The sequence below is a fragment of the Chenopodium album genome, chromosome 1 (assembly GCF_948465745.1).
Source record: "Chenopodium album chromosome 1, dcCheAlbu1.1, whole genome shotgun sequence".
NCBI classification, from domain to species: domain Eukaryota; kingdom Viridiplantae; phylum Streptophyta; class Magnoliopsida; order Caryophyllales; family Amaranthaceae; genus Chenopodium; species Chenopodium album.
The window spans coordinates 90,011,926-90,039,276 of record NC_137834.1 but is presented as its reverse complement, the minus strand read 5'-3'; the positions used below and the strand labels follow the sequence as shown (position 1 = coordinate 90,039,276).

The window sequence follows — 27,351 nt, the reverse complement described above, 5'->3', positions numbered from 1 at the left end:
TCGTATTTTGACTAATATGCCTGATAATGACTAATATGCCTGAGGATGTAACAGAAATTAAGAAGGTATATTGTAGGCCTTCAAGTAGTGAAATGAAGTAGTTTTCATGGCTAATATCTTTCTTGAGGATTGTATGCCCTGTTTTTATGTCAAGTCTGCATAAATGTTAACATATAAGGGGTCTGTGTTGATACAAGGGAAGGTAGCTAGTTGAGTTGGTAGCTGATTTGGGATTTGTTTTTTGAACTGCATTAGGGGAGGAGCTTGGGTCTTGGGAGGAGGATAGTTTACGTGGATCATGAGTAGGCGCGCTGGTTGTTATGCTTGTTACAACACCTCAAAGTGAGGGCTATAAGCCTATACTCTGCATGACATCCAGAAAAAAATATTTGGCTTTCAACATACTATGACTGTACCTTTGTGGCTTTGTGCTCTAGACTTGTATTCTACTTCGGTAGTCATTGTAGGCTGAGACTCAGAGTATAGATCTTTATTTTATCTTACCAATCTTCTTCTACTTGTGTATTTTCATTACTGAGATAAAAGGAGAAAGTATTTTCATACAAGACAGTTAAGTTACGCCTTCATCATTATAATAGAAATATTACGCCAACTGCGAGGGATTAGTACTAATATAGCCCAAATTAATCTCCACTCCGGCTTACAACAAATGGACTTTTCACTAAGAATTTGTTGCTTCTCCATGTGATTGCATGCCCCGAACAAATCTCCCGTAACAGAAGAATCAGAAGTGGAAAATGTAACCATGTATTCCAACTTCTTGGTATTCAGCTGGCTCGATGTCATAAATTAATCCCGGATGTAATCCCCCAATCGGGTTCACCTCCCCTGCTCCAAGATCATATGGTGTGGCTGCCTCATCAAACGATTGTGTGGTAATTGGCCTATATATGTTATTGGTTTGAGTTGCTGCCATTCAAGTAATCACTTTGTAAGTTTATAGTTTCCACTTTATTCCCTAGACAAAATAATGTCTCATGAACTAACAAGAAAGAAGAAATGAACAGCTTCTTTACATGGTCGGATTGATGATTAAAATGCATGGATCGACAATTATGAAAATATATACTACGTATTGTATAAGAGCTAGAGGATGTGAGAGGTTCGACGTGTATCAACTTCTTAATTGATAAACTTTCATACACTTCAAAGATTAAATGTCCAATAAAATTTTGGGGACTAAGGATATTATCACGTTAATAAAGTGACTAGATCGATTATACATCTTTGTATAGAAGAGCAGGTAGGCTGATGAGTTGATGACAATTTTAGTACATGTAATGCAAAACTTAAAGCGTTGTCTTTGTCCAATTAATTATATATGCTAATTGGGCGATTAGTATATGGTGAATAATTTGAACCTATTTTGTCAGAATAAGTTTCATTATTTGTGTAAGACGACCACCTTGCTCTTATCATCATAAGACTTTCTAGCGTGTGATCGGGTTGGGTTTGGGGGAGGAATTGGGATAAGGTTACATGATTGCATTGACTCATTGGGCCAAGGTTGAGATTCGAGAAGAGAGAAGTTGGGAAAGAATTAATCATGCATTTGTTTTGTAATAAGGCAGTCTTACATAAAAATTTGTATCATCATTATAAATGTTTTGAAGGTCAAGTCACTAGTTCATAGAAGTGTATGTACCATGCGTGTGGTACATACGTTTCATTTTTAAAAAAATAAAATATTAAAGACGAAATTGAAAATTCGTTTCTAATTTGAGATGAAATTAAATCTAATTTAGAGACGGAATTTAAACTCTGTTGCTAATTTAGAAACCGTACTAATGATAAAAAAAAATTAAATAATCAAAAAAAAAAAAAAAAACCTTCTATTATCCAGGAAGTATACAAATGCATATGTATGTAACAATGTAAATTCAAAGGCAATCGATCATATGACACAAATTTAAAAATAATTCTTTAAGATGGTCCTTAGTTTCATGATATGATGAACAGTCAAAAAGCAAAAAACAATTCATAGTTTAATTTTCTACAATCTTCATTCAATTTCAACAAAAAGTAGTTCCTCCACTTCCTTCATAATTTTCTATCATTCAAATTTTCTAAATATAAGTCTGTAAAGTCGTACATACATTATTCTTATTATTTACTACTAAAATTGTTTTAATTAAAGGTTAGTCAAATAATTCAACCATATTAGGTGCTGGCTAAACAGCTTTATTTGATTCTTCATTCCCACCAACCAACCCAGAAACTCCCTTAAACTCCGGAACATTTGCTTCCCTAGATTACTGCATAATTCGTATGCAGCCCCCAAATTTCAACCAACATTAACATGATTATTCATTCATTAATCATCATTTTTCTTCATACTTAACTATTAATGTCTAATCCTTTGACAATGCTTAACCTACCCGACCATAATCAAGTTTTTCTAATTCTATCACTTCGTATTAGTAAACTCTTGTTCGATCTTGTTCTTTTGATACGCTCACATACATTGACACTGATATGATGCGGAGTACTAGAGATTATAGAGTATGTGCATAATTAATTTGAAAATGATTGAAGAAATTAAAAAAACAAGCGCGAAAAAATAGTTAAGTTGTCTCAAATATTTTAAATGATCATTGTTAGAAATTAGAAATCTAAGTCCTTAGCTTGTCCTCCTACTAGACACTTGATTCAAATTCCAACAATGATCACTTAAACTATTGAGGTACTATTACTATGAAGTATATACGTTTAAAACTATAAAGGATAATTTAAGATAAAAACGAAGATAAGCTGATTAAACTACTCTGTAGTAAAAAATAATCATATTTTTTGTCTCGTTTTTACTTAAAATATTCAGTCCGGTCAGTAGTAGTTTATTATACTTGACCATCCGTTACTGAATTGAAAGTTACAAAAAAAATAAAATAGAATAGGGATGAGTGAAAACAAAACAATGAATGAAGAAACAGTAATAAGTACTTAATTACTGGTTTACTGCAGCTAAAATGGAGCTTTCTTCTTTGTCTTCTACTTTTTTTCTTTCTTTTACTTTTTTTTTTTTTTTTTTTTTTCTAATTTTATTTTATATTAATTTTTTCCTCTCTCTATTTTTATTTTTATTTTTATTTTTTCTCTGCAAGAGTTATAGGGTGTTTGGTGGTAACTGGTAAACAATCTAAAAATGAGTCACTAAACTTGTAAAGTGTAAACACTTGTTCATATTTGAAAATATTGCAGTACACTAATTTAATTTCACTCAATTATATCCATTTATAACAAAATTACATGATTTTTTTTCAAACCAAAGTTTCAACAAAATTTAAAGCACCATCTACCAAATTTACATATCCCAAAACTTAACCTTCTAAATTAAGGGATTTTTTTTTAAAAAAAAGGAGAAAATTAAAAGGGTTGGTAATTAACCCAGAAAATAAACATGAATATCTACAAAAATTGTTCATATCTAACCCAAATATTAAAAAAAAAAAAAAAAAAAAAAAAAAAACAATAATAATTAAATATAGTTTAAGAAAAATTATCTAAGAGCAGCAACAATGGGAGCAGCTTCATTTTCATCAGCAGAATAAGAATTACGCTTAATAAACTCCAAACAATCTGCAATAGCTTCAGTATAAAAGGAGTTGGTCCGACCCAAAGACCTTAATCTACAATCCATTTTTCTCTGATCTTCCGATATTAATCGAGTTTTACCATGATTACTGCCATTATTATTGCTATTCGTATTGCTGTTGTGATTAATACTATAACAATTTCTTCTCCCGCTTGATACCCCTTTCTTGAAAGATTTTACGACGCGGTCGTAGGATTTCCTCCACTTGAACAACACCCTGAAGAAATGAATGAACCTTACCCTTAGTCTTTGGATGGACAACTTCTTAATGTTGAGCCGAAAACCTCGAAAACTGTTGTTACACCTTGATGTTGTGCCTATTACTCTTTTGTAGCCTGTTTCATGATTGTTGTTGCTCATTTTTACAAGCTTGTTGTTGTTGTTGTTGTTGGGTTTTTTTGAGGGTTTTTTGAAAGAGAAAATAAAGGGTGGAGGAAAGGTTTGAAGGAAGACTTTTTAAGGAGTGAGAGAAGAGGGAAAATATAAAAAGGAAGAAACTTGGAAATTTGGTTTGGTAGGATGTTTTTTGGACGGTTTTGAATAAGAGGGGGACTTTCTAGGGTTGTTCACTAAGCACAAAACATTTACTGATTAGTGTTTACTAATTGCCTTTTCATTAATTATTTCTTTATTACTTTGCTAATCATGTTGTATTGATCATTATTATATTATCATGCTAATAATGGATTTTACCTATCATTATCATGCAATTAACTCTTGACTTCAACTCTAGCTTGAAGTTAGTGTTATTTGAATTTGAATTAGGTAAAAGAAAATGCCGTGTTTAGTAATAATTATCTTTGTCCACATAGCTAGTGTTAGTTTACTTACCTCCTGACCCTACTCTAAGTCTCAAACTGTTAAAATTACGTTGTTTTGAGCATCTATGAACAATGATATCGCAACTTCATAATATTTGACTACTTAACTACTACATAATCCCATACTACTTAATAGTATAGATAGATTGGTTCGCATGAATTGTTAAAAAATTAGAACAATATTTTCAACTCCATCAATCTTACGGTCAAAACTTTAATTTAGTTCATACTACTTATTGGATTTAGTGATGATTGAACAAAAATAATAATGTATGAAAATACATATTACCAAATTGTGGTTCAAAACTTATAGGCCCTATAGAGTTTCTTAATATTTTGTGGTTTTGTTAATATCTTCAATTATGGGTGACATTAAGTTAATCATGCACATATCTCATCTTTAATTTTATGTATTATTATTAAAATTATTGTAAAATACTGTAAACATTATGTCACAAAACTTTATAAGGCACTACCTCCCACACCCACGTACCAAAAAAAAAAAAAAAAAAAAAAAAAAAGGAAAGAAAACAATATTGATCAACCAATTTTGTTTGAGCATAATTTGTCTGGTCCAATTTGAATTCGATCTTGATGAAGTTAGGTTTGAAAAAGACTTATTTCACGTGTAAACAATATTTTTCTTTAATTAAATTTGTTTTTATTAAGATACTTTCCCATTTTATTTGCAACATATTTGGGATGAAATCTGACAAAAAATCCTGTATGATTTCGATAAATATATAATAATAAAATTCTAATAATAATAAGTAAAATTTGGGAATGGTGGAGGGGACAGAACAAACATAAATCAAGAAGAACAAGTGAAGAAGACAAACATCATAATATACCAATCTTGTTCAACGGTTTGTTACCGTACGTGTTCGTCAAACCAACGTTAATCATATGTGTACACAATTGTACACCCTCTTCCCATCTCAAAATGAATAATTAAATAAATAAATCGGCTCAATAACCAAGTAATTATAAATTACTTAGAACGAAGTATTTAAATAACAAAGGGGAGTAGGGGAGGATAAGGAAATCTTTAGTCATGTATTATATCTAATCGGGTTTGATCTCACAATCTCATATTTATGAGATACAATCCTTATCACTGAATTAAGTATTCACTTGATTTAATCTTTTTATGATCAAATTTTATTTTTATTTATTTATATATTTTTTTAAGGATATTTTGAAAATTTAATGATCAAAATTACATAGCTTGCAAGTGTTAGTATACATAATTGCTGTAATTTTAAAGAATTGGATCAGTGTCATTTGTCAACAGCTTACGAGGCTCACTGGTCCACTAATGAAATTTCATTAAATTAATAATTCATTCAGCTATTATTGGTTAGATTACATTATCTGAAAATATAAACTAAATAGGACTTGTTCATACTACGAATACTATATACAGTATTTGCATATACTAGTATATTAATTTTGATAAAGAATAGGCCATTGTAAGTTTGTGTAAGAATCAGATACACTAGTAAAAATCAATTGGCAAAATATTGTCACCCATTAAAACATAAGTACCATTTCAAAGCACAACACACATTGATAAAATACTACTCCCTCCGTCCCTAAAAGTTCGACTATTTTGGTCTAATTTTAATCTCAAATCTTTTCAATATAATTTTATTTAACTTTCTTAATACCCGTGAAATCAACCGAAAATGGTCGTTCTTTACTTCTTTAGTGGACAGAGGGAGTACATATATAGCTATTTAGAACGTAAAGAGTTTTTTTTTTTTTTTCTTTTTTTTACAATAAATGCCTCTACTTGATACTATGCATAGAAGTATAGAACACATTTTGTATTAGTGGAGGCTTTATTTTACTCATGTACAATTCATTTTTATTTTACACGAAATAAAGTTTGGACAATTTATATAATACGTATAAATTATTATTAAGTTTAAGAAAATAAATAAGAAAAAACAAATAAGTTTAGTTTAATTTCGAGATACAAAAGGCTTTTGATCAATTAGCTCAATAAATAATCAGTAAATTAAACTTCATCAAACTTTTGCTTTAAAAATAAAAAAGTACTCCAATTCATACTAAACTTTAATAATTTCAAATATATTAAAATAGATTACTGATAAGATTTATGTTGTCCTTTACAAATATCACAATCTTAATACGACATCATGAATGTATAAATTATAATTATGCAACCGTGTTCAATTTTTAATTTGATTAATTTAATTGCTGTCTTTTGCAATCCAGTTCAGAATTGTGTAAACAACATTCATACATGAACTACAATTTGTCGAATGTTGCTTATAATACTCTGTAACAATCAAATTACGTACATTTGTACTTTTGTAGCGTACAACTAACATTGTGGTGTATGGACAAATTCTTAATCTATATACTAATCTTAGCCTAAAACTCGCTTACACCATGAATTTGAACCGACCTTGTTATTAATAGCTTTATTTTATGAGTGTTAACAATTAAATTAAAGGAAGGTGCACATCACTTAGCTAGCTATAGCTAGCAGCCAATGTTATTGCATATTCGGATCGGAATAACATTTGATTTGGACGGTAAGCCTACAAATAGGCTACACTATTGCAATCAACATTCGGAGTATTTAATATCCCGTCAAAAAAAAAAAAAAATTCCGTCAAAATACGGAGAGTGGTAATTAGATTTTTAACAACAATGATATACGTAATATTAAGAGATTCGATCTCATGTCTTAGGTTGATTTATAGATTTGTACTAATATTTCATCTACGTCATTTGTTGTTTGTATAGTTTTCTAAAACTAATTTTAAAGCCCTGTTCACTTCACCTTAAAAAAAATAATATTAAACAAAAATAATTTCAGTTTAGTAAAAATAAGTTCAGTTCATTAAAATTCAGTTATCTTAAAGAAGAATTATAATAGAAAATTAGTAAAAATAATTTCAGTTTAGCAAAAATAATTTCAGTTCATTGAAATTAATTTAAGTTCAGTATAAATAATTTAAGTTTAGCAAATATAATTTTGTTTCAGTAAAAATAATTTCAGTTCAGCAAAAATAAGGTGAAATGAACGAAACTTAGTTGGTTAAAATCTTGATAGTACGTGATCGAAACCAAAATCGGAGATCAAATCCCGCCCATATCATTGCTCTTGATGGTGCTCTATGCCTACAAATAATATCATCACTAAACCCAAAAAAAAAAAAAAAAAAAAAAAAAAAGAGAGAGAACCATCTTCATTCTTTTCTACATAGGTTTTTTATTAGTTAGAAAATAAAAATGAATGGAGATAACTAATTTAAGGAAATGTCACCATAAATATTTTGTTCAATGAAAATGCGTCAATTTCTAGATTATAGTAAGCACCATGAAATCTAACATCGGGGGTGTGATATCTTCAATTTGCTTTGTATTATCTTAAGTTATCTAAACTTATTCAAAATGATATAAACTTATTTTGTTTGAGCATGTAAATATACTTGTTTAATATATGGAGGAAAATGACGAAAGAATAAAACCGTTGTTCTTTAGCCAATCTAATCAGATCCAAACTCAAACCATACCATACCATCCCATTTACATTCTTGAGTTGAGCATGCATGGGAACTTGCAGGTTGGTTGGATGATTTTACCCAAAGATGAATTGCATCAGTGGAAGAAACATAATTATACTCATACTTCTGAGTAGCAACTCGATTGATTTAGCTTAACATAGCAAACCAGCCTTGACAAGCTAAAATCGTACTCCTTTCACTCCAACTTGAACCACCACGAAGGCCAGTTTTGATTTACGGAAAACAGTTGAAATGAGCTGATATGATTGGAGCGTAACTGAACTGAATTGAATTGTTTATGAGAGAAGGATATTAGAAACTGCATTGAACTGATTAGAGCTAAAATAAACTGAATTAAATTGAAATTAAGCTGAACAGAACAGACCGTGACTCATCTATCCTATCCGCTAGAAGATGAATTCATGCTTCACGGATCAAATTACTAGCTCCAGGCTAGCTCAAGTTAGCCCAAGCTCATTTTGACCTAATTTTACCTAAAAAAAAAAGACCAATTTATTGACCCAAAGTCCCAAACGGGCCACCTCTTGAACATAAATCTCCCAAAATCACAAAAAACCTCAAAGTTAACTAGTTAACTAACCCGAATTCAGAAATTAACAGCTCATCACTTTCATTTCAACTTCACTATGCAATTCGATGCAGATTCTTTTGCATCATCAACAACTGCAACCAACATTCAATCTCCACCCCCAATTCAATGGCCGCAAGATGGAACCCTAACCCTAGAATGGGTCCTTAATCTAATGTCCTCTTTCGATTGGTCTTCACGTAATCTCTCTCCTACTGATCTTCCCTCCATTCTTCCGGTCCCTGATTTCGATAAATTAATCCTTTGTGGCTCGAAGATTCTTCACAAAGAGCCCAATTGTGTGAGAATTGACGATGTTTCTTCCGATTCTAGGGTTGTTGTTGTTGGGGATGTTCATGGGCAATTACATGATGTAATTTTTTTGCTGAATGATGCTGGGTTACCTTCTGATAATCGGATTTTTGTTTTTAATGGCGATTATGTTGATCGAGGTGCTTGGGGGTTTGAAACTTTTGTGTTGCTTTTGGCTTGGAAGGTCTGTTCATGGTAGTACCTTTTTATCTTTCTGAAATTTACCCATTTTAATTTCAATGTTTGCTTTTATACTAATTTGATTTTGATCATTTTGTCGGTGTTTTTTGAATTGAGTTTGAAATTGATGTTATATTGTTCTTATTTTTGATCAATTTATATTCATGTTATTTGGTTATTGTACATTGGAGTTTAATTGTAGTTATCAAGCTGGTTGCTTTACATATTAAATGGTTGGGACTTGGGATATGCTACTTAGTTTGAATTTGATTTTGATGAATTGGCTTGACTCTGGTTAATTTGTATTTGTAATATTAGTTCATTTTCATTTCGGTTTCGGGTCATTGTGCTTATCTGTTAATCTGTTATCACCACTTAGGTTAGTGCTATAGTTTGGTGGCTTAGGTAAATCTCTATGCTTGTTTGGTGAGTAATTCAGACTTTTGAGGGACAGAGATCGGGTTAGCTTGTACGTGTTATCTTATGTATCTAGAGATATTTTGTCTTTTGAAAACGATATTATATGTTGATATATTATAGATAATACGTATTTGCCCTATTTTCTAAGGGTTATGGAAATGCCCTCATTGAGTTATTGGAGAGAGGTTAATAAGTATACGATATGTAATTCGGTAGATGGAAAGCTAGGCCTTGGATTGGAAGTGGGTAAGATTATCTGGAAATAATGAAGATCAAATGCCAAATTTATGGAATAGCTTGGACTTCTAAACTCCTATGTTGGAGCCTAAATGTGAGTATATTTGATGCACTCATTGAGGTATTGAAGAGAGGTTAATAAGTATACGGTATGTGATTCGATAGATGGAAAGCTAGGCCGTGGATTGGAAGTGGGTAAGATTATCTTGAAATAATGAAGATCAAATGCCAAACTTATGGAATTGCTTGGACTTGTAAACTCCTATGTTGGAGCTTAAATTTGAGTATATTTTTAGCATAAGTCAGTCGATGAGCTGCCTGGTGGTCTTTTACGGATTCTCATTCATCTTTAGTTACATTTTCTTTGTTGTGTAACTTGTGTCATAGCCAATGATACTTTTTTTTTTTTTTTTTTTTTTTTTTTCAATTTAAATATCTTCAGCTTCTTAGTTGCTGGGGTGTTTCTAAGCTGGGATATAAATAGTGGCTTTATAGATGGCCTGAAGGCCTTGAACAGCATTTTGGACTCTGGAGCAGAGGAGCACTTTTAAATTTTAATTAGCTTGTATGAGCTCATAATGTTGTTTTTCTAGCATAAGTGGTCAATGCAATTTATAGACGGACAACTTAGGCGGCCTAAGATTTTGTTGATTGCTTTTTTTATTTTTATAATTGAGGTGTTGCACCAAACATGGGCATCTCTAAATGCCTCGGAGGACTGAAAATTGGGAGAGGGTTGGGGGGGGGGGATTCTTCATTCATTACAATACACTTTTCTTTTCTAATTTTTATTTTATTTTTCCTTCTTGTTAATTCATTTTTAAGCATTCTTGTAAAACAACATATTTCCTTTTCAGATTTATTTGCCCAATCGAGTATATCTTCTCCGTGGAAATCATGAGTCCAAATATTGCACCGGTGTTTATGGTTTTGAAAAAGAAGTTATGACCAAGTATGGCAGTCAAGGGAAGCATGTCTACCGCAAGTGTTTAGGTTGCTTTGAAGGACTTCCTTTGACAACTGTTATAGCTGGTCAAGTTTATACTGCTCATGGAGGAATTTTCAGGAGTGTAACTGCTCCTCCGTCCAAAAGAAAACAAGGCAAGAAAAGAAACCAAAAGATTAGCATCAATTCTGAGGAAAACTCTGATGACAAGTTGTCACTTGGCTCCTTTGAGGAATTGTCTAAAGCTCGAAGAATAGTTCTGGACCCTCCTTGGGAAGGTCCAAATCTGATACCCGGAGATGTATTGTGGTCTGATCCTTCACCAAAACCTGGCCTTTCACCAAATACGCAGAGAGGCATTGGACTTTTATGGGGTCCTGATTGCACTGACAATTTTTTGAAAAAGTTCAATCTGAAGGTGACTGTCAATCTTCTTATTCTCCTAGTTTTGTTCAGTTTTTAACTTATTGCAAAATGATGATTTAACCAGTAAAACAATGAAACGCATAGGTCCCCTTCTAAGCATTAGAAGTTGTACATTGAAACCACTGGTTGTGAATCTTGTGATGCACAGATGGAGCATCTAGCAGACATTACATTGAGTTGCTATGACATATTCCATTTTCATCAGCTCAAATGAGACAAAGTTAATTTCAAATATTGTCAAATATGTTAGCACCTTGAGTAACTGGAGAAATGCCGGGTTTTAGTTATTTTAAAAGCTGAAGTTATAAAGAAGCATTCTCCTCTGGAACTTTACTAGTTTCTTTGTGTGTAATGACTGCCATAACCGACCACTAAGGTTGCGCACTGGTCCATGTGATAAAATAATAGCCAGTAGCAAGTATCACGGCATGATTTTCCAAACCATGTCACATATTGGTTCTGTACCAGAACTACTTCTTTTATGTGGGTCTATTAGAGCCACTCTTTATTCATCAGTTAACGATAGTGAAGTTGTGTATTGAGTCCCCCTGGGGTCCTAACCATGCATCTGTGTATCTTGACCTCCTGTATCCGTGATGAGTGGTGCTGTTGTGTATTCGTAAAGCTTCTTGTTCCATAATGATAATAGAATAATCTGACATTCAATTTAGCACTTTTGATGGAGATAAGATGGTTGTCTCTGTTAGCTCATTATAACTGTTGGGTGCAAAATTTGATGTGTTATTTATTATGCCCTTTGCTTTTGAAGTTTATTGTTTGGGACTTAATGTGATTGTCATTGAAACATTTGCTCTATTTTCTCTGGTTTAACCAACTAGTTGTAACAACTGTTTACTAGAGTGCTAATGTTGAAAATACCATTGACATTTGTTTTATGACAGTTGATTATTAGATCACATGAAGGCCCGGATGCAAGGGAAAAACGGCCAGATCTTGCAGGAATGGATCAAGGCTACACAATTGATCATGATGTGGAGTCTGGAAAGGTTATCACTCTGTTCAGTGCTCCAGACTACCCACAGTTCCAGGTAATTTCCATTCCTTACATATCCTGCCTTTTCTATATCTGTTTTCATGTATTATACTCCGTATGTTTTATTCTTACAGTTTGAATTTAGGATAAGAATGTCATCTGCTCATGCTTGATGTTCCTTTTTTGGGAAGTTTGTCAAGGTTACTGATTAAAGCATTTGTATGTAAGCTCTTGTTTTTCTTATCATGGAGAACATTCTTCCATGTGCTAACTCCTCATCATGGGCTATCAACATTATTTGATGCCTTGCTTTTTTTATATTTTAAGGCAACCTGTGTTGCACTTGCCCCTGCATGTGCTCTTTATCTGCTATAGGTATTCATTTTGTATCCTTATTAAAAAAAAGTAGCATTAGCGGTAGACCTGACAAATGGGTCATTCGGGTCGGGTCATTTCGGGTCGGGTCAAGTTCGGGTCAAAAGGTTATCGGGTCAAGTTCTGGCAGGTCAGGTCATTTCGGGTTTCGGGTCGACTGATAATCGGGTCGGGTATCGGGTCAACACTTCGGGTCGGGTCAGGTTTGGGTCGGGTCAATTTTCAGGTCCAATTTTCGGGTCAACTTCGAGTCGAGTCGTATTCGGTTGATTCATTGGGTTAAATTCAACTTTGTATATATGTTTATTTATTTATTTTTTGACGAAAAACTCACTATATTTATTAAGGCTATTTTTTTCATGGATTATAGTAATTGTTTGACTTTTATTAACCTTTTTTTTTTTTTTGTGTGTGTGTGTGTGTTTAGACTGAGAATCCCTTTTAGGATATCCTGAAACTAAGAGGGATGCTCTAACTAATTGAGTTATACCTCACTCTCTTATTGATCTTAGTTTTAATACGTACTCTTATTATCATTGTCATTGTTGTAATAATTTCTTTGAATTATTCTTATACTCCCTCAGTCCCAAATTACTCTTAACGATTTGACATTTTGCACTATTCACACCTCTCACTTTGACCATCTTTTTTAGCTATTATATGAAAGTCAATGTAGTCATGTAAGATGTTGTTGGGTCTATTTTAATGTATAACTAGATGTAAGCCCGTGCGATGCACGGTTCTAATTAATTATTTAATTTAATTTAAAATTTTGTATATTTATGAAGATCATTCATTAAATGTATGGATAAAATTTCTAATATCATAAGATAATTTTTTAATTTTAACACTAAAGTTATCCTTTGTTGTTTTATTAATTTTATGTGACACTTGAATTTAAAATCTCAAACCTTATTCACTAATTTTGCTTATGTGACAATTTAAATTTTTAATTCATAAAATAAATGACAAATTTAGTTTTTTTTATTGATCAAAATAAGTCTTTTGCCTATGTGTTTATTTAATATACTCGTTCTGTTTAAAATGGTAGTCTCATTTATAATTGTTTAACTATTAAAAATTATGGGAAATTAGTCAGATAAGATTTAGTTTTATTCGTGTTAGTCTTTTGCCTATGTGTTTATTTTAATGGAAAAATGGAAAAGAAAAATCCAACCTTTGCACTTTTTTCTCCTTAAAAATCCAACCTTCATTTTATTCCTAAAAAATCCAACCTTTATACCCCACCTTCTCCAACAGATCCATTACCTGTTGATGACCGGTTTTTTTAAGTCATATGCCACGTGTTAGCTATTAATAGGTCAATTAAAATTTTAGGTCAATTAAAATTTTAATTGTTAAAAACAAAAAAAATTAAAACAAAAAAAAAATAAAATAAAAAAAAAAATCAGAAAACCAGCCAAACACCTCCACCTCCACCAGCCAGCCACCTTTTTCCCCTTCCCCTTCGCTGCCGGCGCACGGCACAGCTCCCCTCTCTGCGCCCAGTCGTCCCCCAATCGCCGGCGACGTCCATCTCCCTTGAAAGTCTGACCAGAAAACCTTTGACAACCCACCCCGAACCCAAACATTTCTTTTCTTTCTTCTTTATTCTCTGACCATCGGTGGTTACGGGCGGTGGTGTCGGTGCGAGTTGTTTGGGGTGGTGGTGACCTCGATGCTTCCCAGAACACTCCAAAGTCCAAACACATGAAAATCTCGTCAGAAACAAATGCCCATATAGTGGGTTTTTATGGGAACAATCAACACAAGTTTTGTTCCCTGTTTGTGATTGAAGGCATTATTGGTCATCTTCCTGGGGTTTGGATTAATGGGGGGAAGAGGAAGAAGAAAGGAGATGTTTGGGAATTGGGTGAAACAAAGCAGGAGAAAGAGAAGAGGAGAGAGACTAGTGTTGGTGGTGTACTGGCGGTGTTCTGGTGGCACGGTGGTTAACAGGTGTTGGTGTTGGTGGTGTGCTGGCGGTGTCATTGGTGGATTGTTGGGTTGTTTCCATTTCTGAGGAGAGAGGAGTGAGAAAGAGGAGGAGTGAGAAAGGAAATTGAGAGAATTAAAAAAAAAAAATTAACTTGTTTAACCGGTTAAAGGTCAAATGGATCTGTTATAGAAGGTGGGGTATAAAGGTTGGATTTTTGAGGAATAAAATAAAAGTTGGATTTTTAGGAGAAAAAAGTGCAAAGGTTGGATTTTTCTTTTCCATTTTTCCTATTTTAATATACTTGATCTGTTTAAAATGTTAGTCTCATTTATAATCGTTTGACTATTAAAAATTATGGGAAATTAGTCATATGAGATTTAGTTTTATTCGTCTCGATGAATACATTATTAAAATCAAATTTTTATAATATTTGCTAGGAAAAGGTTAAAAATATTTGCGATAAAAAATTTGCATCCATATAGATAATTATTACTTAGTTTTTTTTTATTTTTTATTTTTTATTTTTTATTTTTATTTTTAAGAGAAGATAATTATTGGTTTTTAAAAATAATTTAAATTTTAATTATTCTCTATTCGTTGTTCGTATGTGTCAAAATTCTTAAATATTATTCGTCGCTTTTGCTTAGGTGGCGACGTGGCGTGTGATTTTTTTAATCCTAAAATAAATTATTAATCTAATTTTTCATTGGTCGAAAATATACTTTTTCTTATGTGGCGCTCCCAATGCTCTCCAAAAATGCCTACTTTATTTATATATATTAGATTTCGTAATATAAACTTTTTATAACTTATATAATTATTTACTAAAAGAAGTTAAAGGTCGGGTCATTTTCGGGTCGGGTCAACTTCGGGTCGTTTCGGGTCCCAGGTCAACTTCGGGTCGGGTCGTTTTTGGTTGGGTCATTTCGGGTTTCGGGTCAAGGTCGGGTCAGTTCCACTTCGGGTCGGGTATGGGTCGGGGCTGGTTAATTCGGGTTTTGGGTCAATTTCGGGTCATGGGTCGGGTCATTCGGGTCGGTTCATCGGGCCTGGGTCAGGATTGCCAGGTTTAATTAGCGGCATGTTATTACACCTAAATGCAACTAAGTTTTTGAAGGATTTTTTTTTTTTTTTTTTTTTTTTAAATACAAAAATAATGTTTCTCAAAGTATATATTCTCGAGATTCTCCTGGTTTTTACTCCATGTGGCTTATCTTAAGTTGTTTAATTATGATTGAAGAAACAGTGTAATTCTTTCTGATTTTGGAGTAAGGGCAGAATTTACAGATTTTTGCTTTCTAATAAGTTAAAATCCTGTACCTTAAGACTTAAGTGATATGCTCCTTCTGTATCAAATTATAAGATCGGTGACGGGCCTAGCCATAATTAATATTGCAACTGGAAAATATTCCTTGCAAGAAGATTGTCTTAGTTGAGGATCTTGCAGTGCAAGCTCTCCAGAATTTTAATTGGCTAAGTTGAAACTCCTGCCCATCCCCAGACCAATATGTGTATGGCACTCAATTTATTCAGGTATTGATGGTGAAACTAATAAAATGTCATGTCCTTTTGAAAGTGGACGAATAGGATGCGATTTATATTGTCTAAATCTTGAAAATGTAGGTTAATATAAGGTATAATGTCCATCCTCTATATATTTTTTTTCCCTGGTAAGTGTGGATGGGGTAAGGTCTTCCCATAGTTACGGAATAAAAAGAATCTAGTTTTATTGGTGATGCTTGAACAAAAACTGTCAACAGGTGAATGCACCATGTAGCTTTTTTATTGCAAGTCTTTTTGACCCTACCTTGATGCCTAGTTGTTTTGAATGAATTTAGTTACATCTTTTTATGCTGGTGCAAGCTAGATGTAAAAGCTCCTTTAAAAAGTTGGTATATCACACTGATGATTGAAATATCAATTGACAACGAGGCAATAAGAAGCTTTTTTAAGTGCTATTTTTGGTGTGCAGTTGCATGTGTAGGTCATGTATTATTAAGTTGTAGACTGCCTTTAATTTTTTTTTGGAGATTTGGAGTGCTCTATATTGGAACTAAATGATAAAATTTACAACAAATTTTCTTCTATTGCAGGCAACAAAAGAGAGATATAGAAATAGAGGAGCATATATTATGCTGGAGCCTCCTAATTTTGATACTCCGGTATTCCACAGCTTTGAAGCTGTCTTGCCTAGACCAAAGGTACAAACTTTTCTACAATTGATTAGTAAAATTGACATACCTGTTTTTCTTTGGGTGATATGGTGCATAGCCTGCATTAGAGGCGGTGCAAAATATGAATATTTTGTAAATGTATTAATGAATGGCCCATCATTTATATGCTCTTTTCATTTGACCTTCATCCGCATCTTTCAACTTTTTAAATGTAATTTTCTTCCAATTTATACATTCATTATTCAGAACATTGCTGTTTGGAATTTTTGCTATGTTTATACGATAGTAAATTTATATTATTTGATCTTTGTGACAGGCTAATCCTTATTATGACTTTGAGGAAGTGTTGGATTCTGACGAAGAACTGGACTTAGCATCTATGGTGTCATCCGCATGAAGGAATGCTTCCCCTTAAGAACATCACATCTTTGGTATGTAGATTAATTTACCTCTATTTTTTGCATTTTTTGTTGTATATAAGCAGCTGCAGTACAGCTGATGTGCCCCATTAATCTATTTGTATCACTAGCCAATAGGAAACCTTGGAGGAGTGTATAATTGTCGGCTCACATTTTGAAGTTTTTGACACTGAAGGTGTATCACTATAATCTTTCTCTGTTTTCCGATGCTTCATTCTGTTATATTTCTTGAAGGAGTGGGTTGGTGTATGTTTTACGGTGCTTAGAGGTTAATCAGTACTCCATATTATTCTTTAATCTTTGTGCCATAAGTTGTCTAGTTGAAGTTAACTGTGTACCGTTGTTTTGTAGTCTTGCATTCTTGCATCAGTATTCTCGTCTGTGTTTTTTCTGTCATATTGAGTGAAATATACATGCGGACGTGTTCAGATTGCATATCTTCTTGCTGCTTTGTAATTCTTGGTGTGTTGAACCGTAAGGATGATATAGTCTGCTCTACTTTCTTGTTACAAAACACCTCAATGTTGCAAATATACTTAACAAACTGAGAAGAAAAGGATACTGATTTTGGCATTGCTTGTGTTAGGAGCGCAAAATTTGTCCTCTCATAGTGAGAATGCAAACATTATTATTCTGGGTGGTAAAGTTAATTTTCGAATGAAAGCCCACATGACGTTTTGCTTGTCCTTCAATAGAGACAATATCAAGACTTGTTAACCTTTTGCAACAAATTTTCATCGATAAGATAATAACGTCCACAAGTATATACTCCCTCCGTTACATATTACTCACAGAAAAGGAATATTTTATGTTTCACAAATAATAACTTAGTTGCGAGTAATATGTAACGGAGGGAGTACTTCGTATTGATAATTGATATTATACGATGTTATTACTTGGTCTGTTGCCTCACATTAAAAATCATGATATGTCATCGTTGTGTACTTGAATGCTAAATCATTGTACTTCGTATCAACTCATTAGTTTCTTATCAAAGCCAGAGAATAACTAGTCCATATCACTACTTAAAACTTAATACGGGATAAACTTAATTAGAAATGTGTCATGTATGTATTGTATGATTGGATTAATTGCAGTACATTAGTACATTAATTATATGGATGTGAAATGTGGTTGAAAGGGTATTATCAGATCAAAAATTTAGATCATCGACCTGTCTTTCATTTTCCTCACGAAATCTTTCATCGACATCTAAAGGTTTCACATAATTATTTCAAAGAGTGGGACAATATAATGTCGCATCATACTTAAAGACTTGGAAAATGGGGTATTCAATTGAAACCAAAACTAACGAGAAAGTCCAAATATTCCCAATTTCTTCAACACCTCGACGGCATCTTTACGTCCTCTGTTTTGTGGCCATTCCATGAAAATATTATTATTATTATTTTGGTAAAGATTAATACGTAGAACATTTTTGAATTAGTGTATTTGCTCTACGATGTACTACGTATAGCAAATACACTAATCAAATACATATGTACTCGTACATTTTTGTAGAGTCTACGTGTCATAATATACATGTTTGATTGAATGGATAGGTATACATATGTACTCGTTCTTTTTAATTTATTTATGCTCCGTATGAATATGTAAAATAACACATACTTTCCCAATTTATTAAAGATGAAAATAAATCATATTAGAGGTTTTTAGGAATAATTGAAACTTCCTTAAAATAATAATAATAATAATAATAATAATAATAATAATAATAATAATAATAATAATAATAATAATAATAATAATAATAATAATAATAATAATAATAATAATAATAATAATAATAATAATAATAATAATAATAATAATAATAATAATAATAATAATAATAATAATAATAATAATAATAATAATAATAATAATAATAATAATAATAATAATAATAATAATAATAATAATAATAATAATAATAATAATAATAATAATAATAATAATAATAATAATAATAATAATAATAATAATAATAATAATAATAATAATAATAATAATAATAATAATAATAATAATAATAATAATAATAATAATAATAATAATAATAATAATAATAATAATAATAATAATAATAATAATAATAATAATAATAATAATAATAATAATAATAATAATAATAATAATAATAATAATAATAATAATAATAATAATAATAATAATAATAATAATAATAATAATAATAATAATAATAATAATAATAATAATAATAATAATAATAATAATAATAATAATAATAATAATAATAATAATAATAATAATAATAATAATAATAATAATAATAATAATAATAATAATAATAATAATAATAATAATAATAATAATAATAATAATAATAATAATAATAATAATAATAATAATAATAATAATAATAATAATAATAATAATAATAATAATAATAATAATAATAATAATAATAATAATAATAATAATAATAATAATAATAATAATAATAATAATAATAATAATAATAATAATAATAATAATAATAATAATAATAATAATAATAATAATAATAATAATAATAATAATAATAATAATAATAATAATAATAATAATAATAATAATAATAATAATAATAATAATAATAATAATAATAATAATAATAATAATAATAATAATAATAATAATAATAATAATAATAATAATAATAATAATAATAATAATAATAATAATAATAATAATAATAATAATAATAATAATAATAATAATAATAATAATAATAATAATAATAATAATAATAATAATAATAATAATAATAATAATAATAATAATAATAATAATAATAATAATAATAATAATAATAATAATAATAATAATAATAATAATAATAATAATAATAATAATAATAATAATAATAATAATAATAATAATAATAATAATAATAATAATAATAATAATAATAATAATAATAATAATAATAATAATAATAATAATAATAATAATAATAATAATAATAATAATAATAATAATAATAATAATAATAATAATAATAATAATAATAATAATAATAATAATAATAATAATAATAATAATAATAATAATAATAATAATAATAATAATAATAATAATAATAATAATAATAATAATAATAATAATAATAATAATAATAATAATAATAATAATAATAATAATAATAATAATAATAATAATAATAATAATAATAATAATAATAATAATAATAATAATAATAATAATAATAATAATAATAATAATAATAATAATAATAATTTAAACTGAAAAATGGTTAGTTTTTTTAGACTGAACTTTGTAGATTTAGATCGCATTGAATTTGGGACTAAATATAGTATTTATTCCGCATCCGTTTTATTCAATTTGATTCATAGCAATTGTTGAGCAACCCTACCTTTGATTTGGGTGGACCTGCAATTTAAAGTGAAGGTATATTGTTCATTTTCCTATCACATCCATTTTTCTTATGAAATATCATAAAACTTCTTCATTCCTTTCCTTTTAAACCCAAATCCTCTCTACCAAATAGGTTGTTACAATTCAAATCACATCGTAATACATATGTATCTTGTGTAATAATAAAACTTTGTCTTAGGTTTATGTCTCTCCTAAGTCTTAATTAATTACAACATATAATAAACTTTAATTTCGAAAAAAAATTCTTTTCATAGGCCCCAAAAGGTTTGCTCTATTAAATTCTCTCAAGCTCTATCATCTTATCAGTGTCAATCAAGCTGCTTTGTTAAATTAGCTACCCCATGGGTTGATGGACCTTGTGCCAAGTACATGAATGAAAAGCAAAGTTTACCCATCTCTAATGTCATGGTCTATAGATATTTTGAATTTTCTCTGATCCTGCCCAATTCTTTATAACTATGTAATTTAATTTAAACTAGATTAAATTGGCTTTTAGATAATATATCTTAGTAAAAATAACGAACTATGCTATGGATATAAGCTAATTTATATGGTTAAAAACTTAACATGTTACAGATGATATTCACAGCGTGAGATTGAATTATGCATGTTCGCATCATCTACTCTCTGTGACACACTTACTCCTTGTGACACACTAATATTCATTGCTACAACCACAAAAAGGAAGAATTAAAAATGTAGCTATTGCACGAAAAAAGCCTTAAATACTTAAGGACCCGCACTTAGACGATAGGCATGCATGTCAATTTGTCGTCCAAGACAAAGGGTCAATGGCGAAGAATGCCAGATACACATGAAAAAAAAATGGTTTAAGTATTGAGTACATGATTTTGGTAGATCTATCTCCCCTAACTACCAAGATAAGGACCTTGCATACATACATAAATAGGGTTTTATTTTCCAATCAACATAACAACACAAAACAATGTTCCTACTTTGGTTAATGATGGTGAGCCCTTTCAGCGTAGTTGGGAAACACTAAATAGTATATAATCCTATGACGGAGGATATCTTTGTTCAAAATTAATTGTCATATTAATAGTATTATGCCCTGTATCAACTACGCAAAATAATGTAGCAATAACATTCAAAGGCAAATAGTGTTTTGTCCCCCGATATTGCTTGTAATTTATTGACAGTTTGACACCAATGTTTTAAAATCTTAACTTGTATGTATGCACAACTTTAATTAGCTCACTAATAAACTTTAAAATGGTATGAACTTGCCAATTCGGTGAATGTGCTGATGTACAAATGTGTCGATAACAATTTATATGATCCAAATCATATTTTATCAACAACGAGAAGATTAGATTTTCAGTAATTTAATTATATTGAACCCAATTTTGTAAAAATAAGCTTTTATAGTACCTAGTATTAACTATTAAGTTTATATTGATTTTTTATGACAAACTTAAACAGTCTAACTCTAACTTTTGGGTAAGCTATAAAAAGAGTAAAATTTGCAGAATACTTTCCAATAAATATGGTGCTATAATGGGTACATTCCCATCTTCTAACTTAACTGACGGAGGATGATTAATCTGTTGAATTTTATGCTATCAAAAATTAATTAGGTTAACATATATGGAAGTCCAGTTAATTAACATCTTACACTTCGTATAATTTTAGAAATGCTTTAATTTTTTAGGTGGTATAAGCTCAATCATATTCCACTTTATATTAACTCATGGGACCGGCCCTTTGTCACTTCTATACAGATAAGCAGTTTCATATATTAATTTCAAACTTAATGCTCTTTATTATTGGTGTTCTACACTTATATGTATTACAGTATAATTCTTGATCTCATTAAATAAAGACATTCAAAATTTATCCCGTTTGTTGACAAAAAAATTAAATAAAAATATTGAATGCTCCTCGATCGGTCTTCCTAGTGGATTAGCAAATAGTGATGTAAATTATGTGTGTTTTACGCTGATTTAATTGGTAATCTCAGCTCTTTAAGTAATATCCAATACATGCAATTGAATTTCAATTCGATCGTATGCTTTATAAAAAATATATGAGTAAACCATGCTCAATCAATGGATAAATCGCGATTTTAACACTCCCTCCATGGCTCCATATCATGAGAATATGAAGTAATTAATAATTTAGGGTTTTAAATAGTAGAGCATGGATGGATCAGTTTAGGAGATCCTTAATATTGATTAATATAATGCCCGATGCAATATATGATAACATGAAGAAAATAATTGTGTCTTTTTTTTTTTTTCTTTTTTTTAAATTCGAAACTACAACATCAAGTAATTAATGTACAAATTATTTTGTAATCAATCTCAATGTAAATTTTATTGAAGGGTCGATCTCAATCTCCTTTGTTCCAATCCCCACTATTAAGAATACTCGCTAAAGATTATGCATGGCCTAAGCTTTCATACAAGGTTATTAATTCATTCTTAGTATTTTTAAAATGAATGCATTGATATATACTTCAAATAAACAAGCTAGTTAGAACATATGATTAATATGAAATGACTTGAAGAGTATACATTTCAAAACAAAAATTTTATATGTTCTAGAATAATTAGTACATTTCAAAACAAAAAGAGTATATATACATCATAATTTATAACCAATAATGTCCAACCAATTTAATTAGCAATGGTCCAAAAATGAATAAAAACTACTTCGTATGATAATTGGTTGAGCAATAATATATAATAATTTCTATATTTCCTCTCTCTATAACAACCACATCAAACGCAATTAAATGCAATTTGTAGGGTTACATCTACTAACCAATGTACTTAAATCTTATTTATCCATTAGCTAGCTTCAAAAATTCATGCCATAATAAAATGGGGTCCAATCTAGAAGGGTGGAGGTTGGAAGTTGTAGAATTAATCCTATGATTAGCCATTTGTGATATTGTTACATTATATATAAACTCATCATAGAACCATATTCTATACTTTTATTTTGTTGTTACTTGTTTAGTAACCCTCTTAAACCTGAACGAATATACACCGTGATGGATTTGGGGTCATGGAGAATTGTTCTCTCTCTTTTTGGAGTCATTTCTTTGCTCTTTTCTACTTGCTACTGCGACAAAGGTACGTATACACATAAGAGTTTAATTATTATGAGTAACATAAATCTAATAGTTATGTATTAGCGATTTTTTTTTTTTTTTTTTTTTTTTTGGCTTCATTATTTTCACAATTTTCAAATTATCTATACATACAAGATTTTAATGAAGAAATCTTAATGTTGTACTTTAATACACAATTATATTTTCAACTTTTTAATAGCATGAAAATTGTATACTCCATAAATTATTCCGTAGAAATTAATCGTTAAAAGTCTTATTTTAAAAGTCAATTTCCAAAATTGCGGTGGGGTACACTTGTTTATACTATGAAAATCTCCAATTATTAGAAGAAAAAAGTACATTTACTTACATTTTCTGAAACTATAATTGTATGTAGCTCCAAATTACTCTTTCATGAAAGAAGCAACATTTGCACCACAAGTCTCATACTATGACTACATCATCATCGGAGGTGGGACCGCGGGTTGCGCATTGGCAGCCACCTTGTCCGAGGGAGCACACGTCCTGCTCCTAGAGAGGGGCGGGGCACCATATGGAAAAAAAGTTGTGGAAGAAATGAGTGGCTTTGGAGCCAACCTAAGCGAAGATGATGTTCACAATAACAACTCCACGGCTCAACAATTTGTGTCAGAAGACGGGGTGGTGAGTTCACGTGCCCGTGTGCTCGGTGGTGGTTCGGCCGTGAATGCAGGGTTCTATAGCCGTGCAGGGACAGACTATGTAGCCAAGGTTGGGTGGTCAGGGTCCTTAGTGAACGAGTCTTATGCATGGATTGAAAAAAAGGTAGCATTTAAGCCTCCAATGTTGCAATTTCAATCGGCTTTTCGAGATGGGCTATTAGAAGCTGGGGTTAAGCCCTATAATGGGTTCACATATGATCATATAGTTGGAACTAAGATTGGAGGATCTATATTTGATCACAATGGAAAGAGGCACACTGCGGCCGATTTGTTGGAGTATGCTAATCCTAATACAACCGTCGTTTATTTGTTTGCTACGGTTCACAAGATTATGTTTCGAACAAAAGGTAACACCCCTTGTATTTTGAGTTGTCTGTAATCATTGACACGAACTTGACACTGTGACATAAATAAAGAAGTGAAAAGTGTTGCATATTTGGTTTAGTATCATAATATGGTTTTGATAATGATGCTTATTAATACTAGAATTTAATTATAATTTACTAAAAATGGAAATTTGATGTAAAACAGGGCAATATTCTCAAAAACCAAGAGCTCATGGTGTAATATTTAGGGATTCAAAGGGGATAAAGCACAAAGCATATGTAAAAGCAGGGGAAATGAATGAAATAATATTATCAGCAGGTGCATTAGGAAGCCCACAATTATTGATGTTAAGTGGAATTGGGCCAAAAGCCCATCTTAAGGAACTTGGGCTTGAGTTGTTAGTGGATCAGCCAATGGTGGGCCAAGGCATGACTGATAACCCAATGAATGCTGTGATGATTCCTTCACCAAATCCTGTTGAAGTTTCTTTAATTCAAGCGGTTGGTATCACTGAGTTTGGTAGTTACATTGAAGCTGCAAGTGGTACAAACTTTGCCAATTCCATTATTCACTTAATGCCTACTTCTTACAAGGTGCAATATTTCACTACTCTTATTACTATTATTTAGCGAGTTTATTTAACATTGTTGCGTTACCTGAATATAATATTATCCAAACTTATTTTCCTAAAACGTGTTTTAAAAGGTAAAAAGAACAGAGCCTTAATGAAATTTCGAAAAACACAATTATATTATTTCTAGCCCGGACTAAGTTTTGAAAGTTTGATTTCTTTTTGCAGACTAGCCAACCCACAGACAACCAAGAATACATTAATGAAGTAGCAAGTGAAAAATTATATGCTGGCCTAATACTTGAGAAAATTATTGGGCCTATTTCTTCAGGACATCTATTACTTAAGACCAAAAATCCAAGTGACAACCCTTCAGTCACATTTAACTATTTCAAAGAAAAGGAAGATCTTACAAGGTGTGTTAAAGGGATGGAGACCATAATCAAGGTAATTAAATCAAAATCATTCTCTAAATTCCGGTACTCGGAATTAACAATCGAAAGTCTTTTGACCACCATGGTGAACCTCCCTCTCAATCGATGCCCTAGGCCGGCCAACGACACCGGACTTTTTACAACACTTGAACAATTTTGTAAGCAAACGGTCATGACAATATGGCATTACCATGGAGGTTGTCAAGTTGGTAGAGTGGTTGATAAGAATTATATGGTTTATAATGTTAGTGGTTTAAGGGTTGTTGATGGTTCTACATTCTATGCCTCTCCTGGGACTAATCCTCAAGCTACGGTCATGATGCTTGGAAGGTATGCCACTAATTAATCATTTTTACATTGTTTTTACAACGTCTAGACATTTGTGATTGTGTGTGCGTGTGTTCTTTTCACCTGAAAATAAATCCCGTATATTAACCTATTGATACAATTATTTTGGTTGGACTTTATCTGAACTTATTTCGTATAGGACTTATCTTATAGAGTTAAGTTGTGAATTCGTAACATGTTGTAGATGGATTTTGTACATCTTGAATAGAGAACTATAGAGTTTATTAGTCCGAAATGATAAATGCAACATTTGTGTGTGTTATATGCTACAAGAAAATAAACTGATGGTTTAATTCATTTGTTATATGCAGATACATGGGAAGAAGGATTTTGCAAAGCAGAACTGCTGCATTAAAGAAGAAGAGCTTCATGGATTAATCATTTTAAAATGTCACTTTTTTTGTTTTAATTTTGTTTTTTTTTACCTCTTTTTCCTCTAACTTGAAGGGAAAAAAAAAACTCAAAATTGTCAGAGAATTTTCATTGATAGCATACTATGTGTCTTCTTCCATTGTTAATCATTTGACTGGAAATTTAGAACTGATTTTCCTTTTTAAGAATTGTCAATTCAAGGAACAACAAATGTTTTTTTTACTTTAAAAAAAATGTAAACATGCTATACTCTGAAGCGTGGACAAAACTTTACTGACTAAACTAGCTCGCACTTTGGATATGCTCAATTAATGTTCATATTAAGGAGACTTTAATCTTAAATTGTAGATTGGTAATCAATGCTTCAAAAAAGTTTAATGCTTGATTACCCTTTCATCATTGTTGTATGTAACCACAAACTAGGACATTGAAATGTAATGCCCATAAAATAATAATAAAGAAAAAAAACTTACTATAAAGTGTACGGGGCAAGTAAACTGAGGCATTCTACCATGGAAATAGCAGATAAGTAGATTCGTCTAACTTAATTACTTCGTATAACATAACTAATTTAGATGACATTGTTATTACAGAAACAATTTAGATCATAATGGAAAATAGCAAATAAGCAGATTCGTCTAACTTAATTACTTCGTATCACATTACTAGTTCAGATCATATTGTTATCGCAGAAACAGTTTATATACTATCACTATGGTAAGATGAAGGTGAATTGTAAGATTGGACTAAAGTTTCAAACCCAACACCTGAGAAAATAAAACACCATTGGGTCTGTGATGGGCCCAAAAGTCCATTACTTGGGTATCCTTTAACTAATTGGATCCTAAAGCTTGACAAATGCTTAAACTAACGGACCTGTAAAAGTACAACTGTTGGCCCAAAAAAATTGACCCTCTTTAAGAGCCAGTCCGGCCATGTATTATACGAAGTATTGCTTACTTCTCATAGTTGACTTTGACCGATGCCAAATAACGAATAGTATATTACTACTTCTTGCTATGTATTATATTGTTTCATGCATATTGTTTGCAATGATTAGATATTTTTCCTCTCTACTTTATGTCAAATCGTTGCAAATAATATAAAACGGAGGTAGTAGTATACTA

The 27,351-nt window shown here is 30.7% G+C and overlaps 2 protein-coding genes across 2 annotated transcripts; both read left to right on the top strand.

Moving 5' to 3' along the window:
• Positions 1-8,564: 8,564 nt before the first annotated feature.
• Positions 8,565-17,159, top strand: LOC145626337 (serine/threonine-protein phosphatase 7-like). The gene is made up of 5 exons (XM_081678765.1): positions 8,565-9,064; positions 10,575-11,081; positions 11,992-12,138; positions 16,491-16,598; positions 16,888-17,159. The coding sequence occupies exons 1-5, from the start codon at positions 8,627-8,629 to the stop codon at positions 16,966-16,968; spliced, it is 1,281 nt and encodes a 426-aa protein (XP_081534891.1). The 5' UTR covers positions 8,565-8,626; the 3' UTR covers positions 16,969-17,159.
• Positions 17,160-23,237: 6,078 nt separating this feature from the next.
• Positions 23,238-26,676, top strand: LOC145626327 (protein HOTHEAD-like). The gene is made up of 5 exons (XM_081678757.1): positions 23,238-23,493; positions 23,869-24,519; positions 24,704-25,092; positions 25,299-25,834; positions 26,164-26,676. Exons 1-5 carry the CDS (start codon positions 23,412-23,414, stop codon positions 26,228-26,230), a joined length of 1,725 nt encoding a protein of 574 aa, XP_081534883.1. The 5' UTR covers positions 23,238-23,411; the 3' UTR covers positions 26,231-26,676.
• Positions 26,677-27,351: the final 675 nt, after the last annotated feature.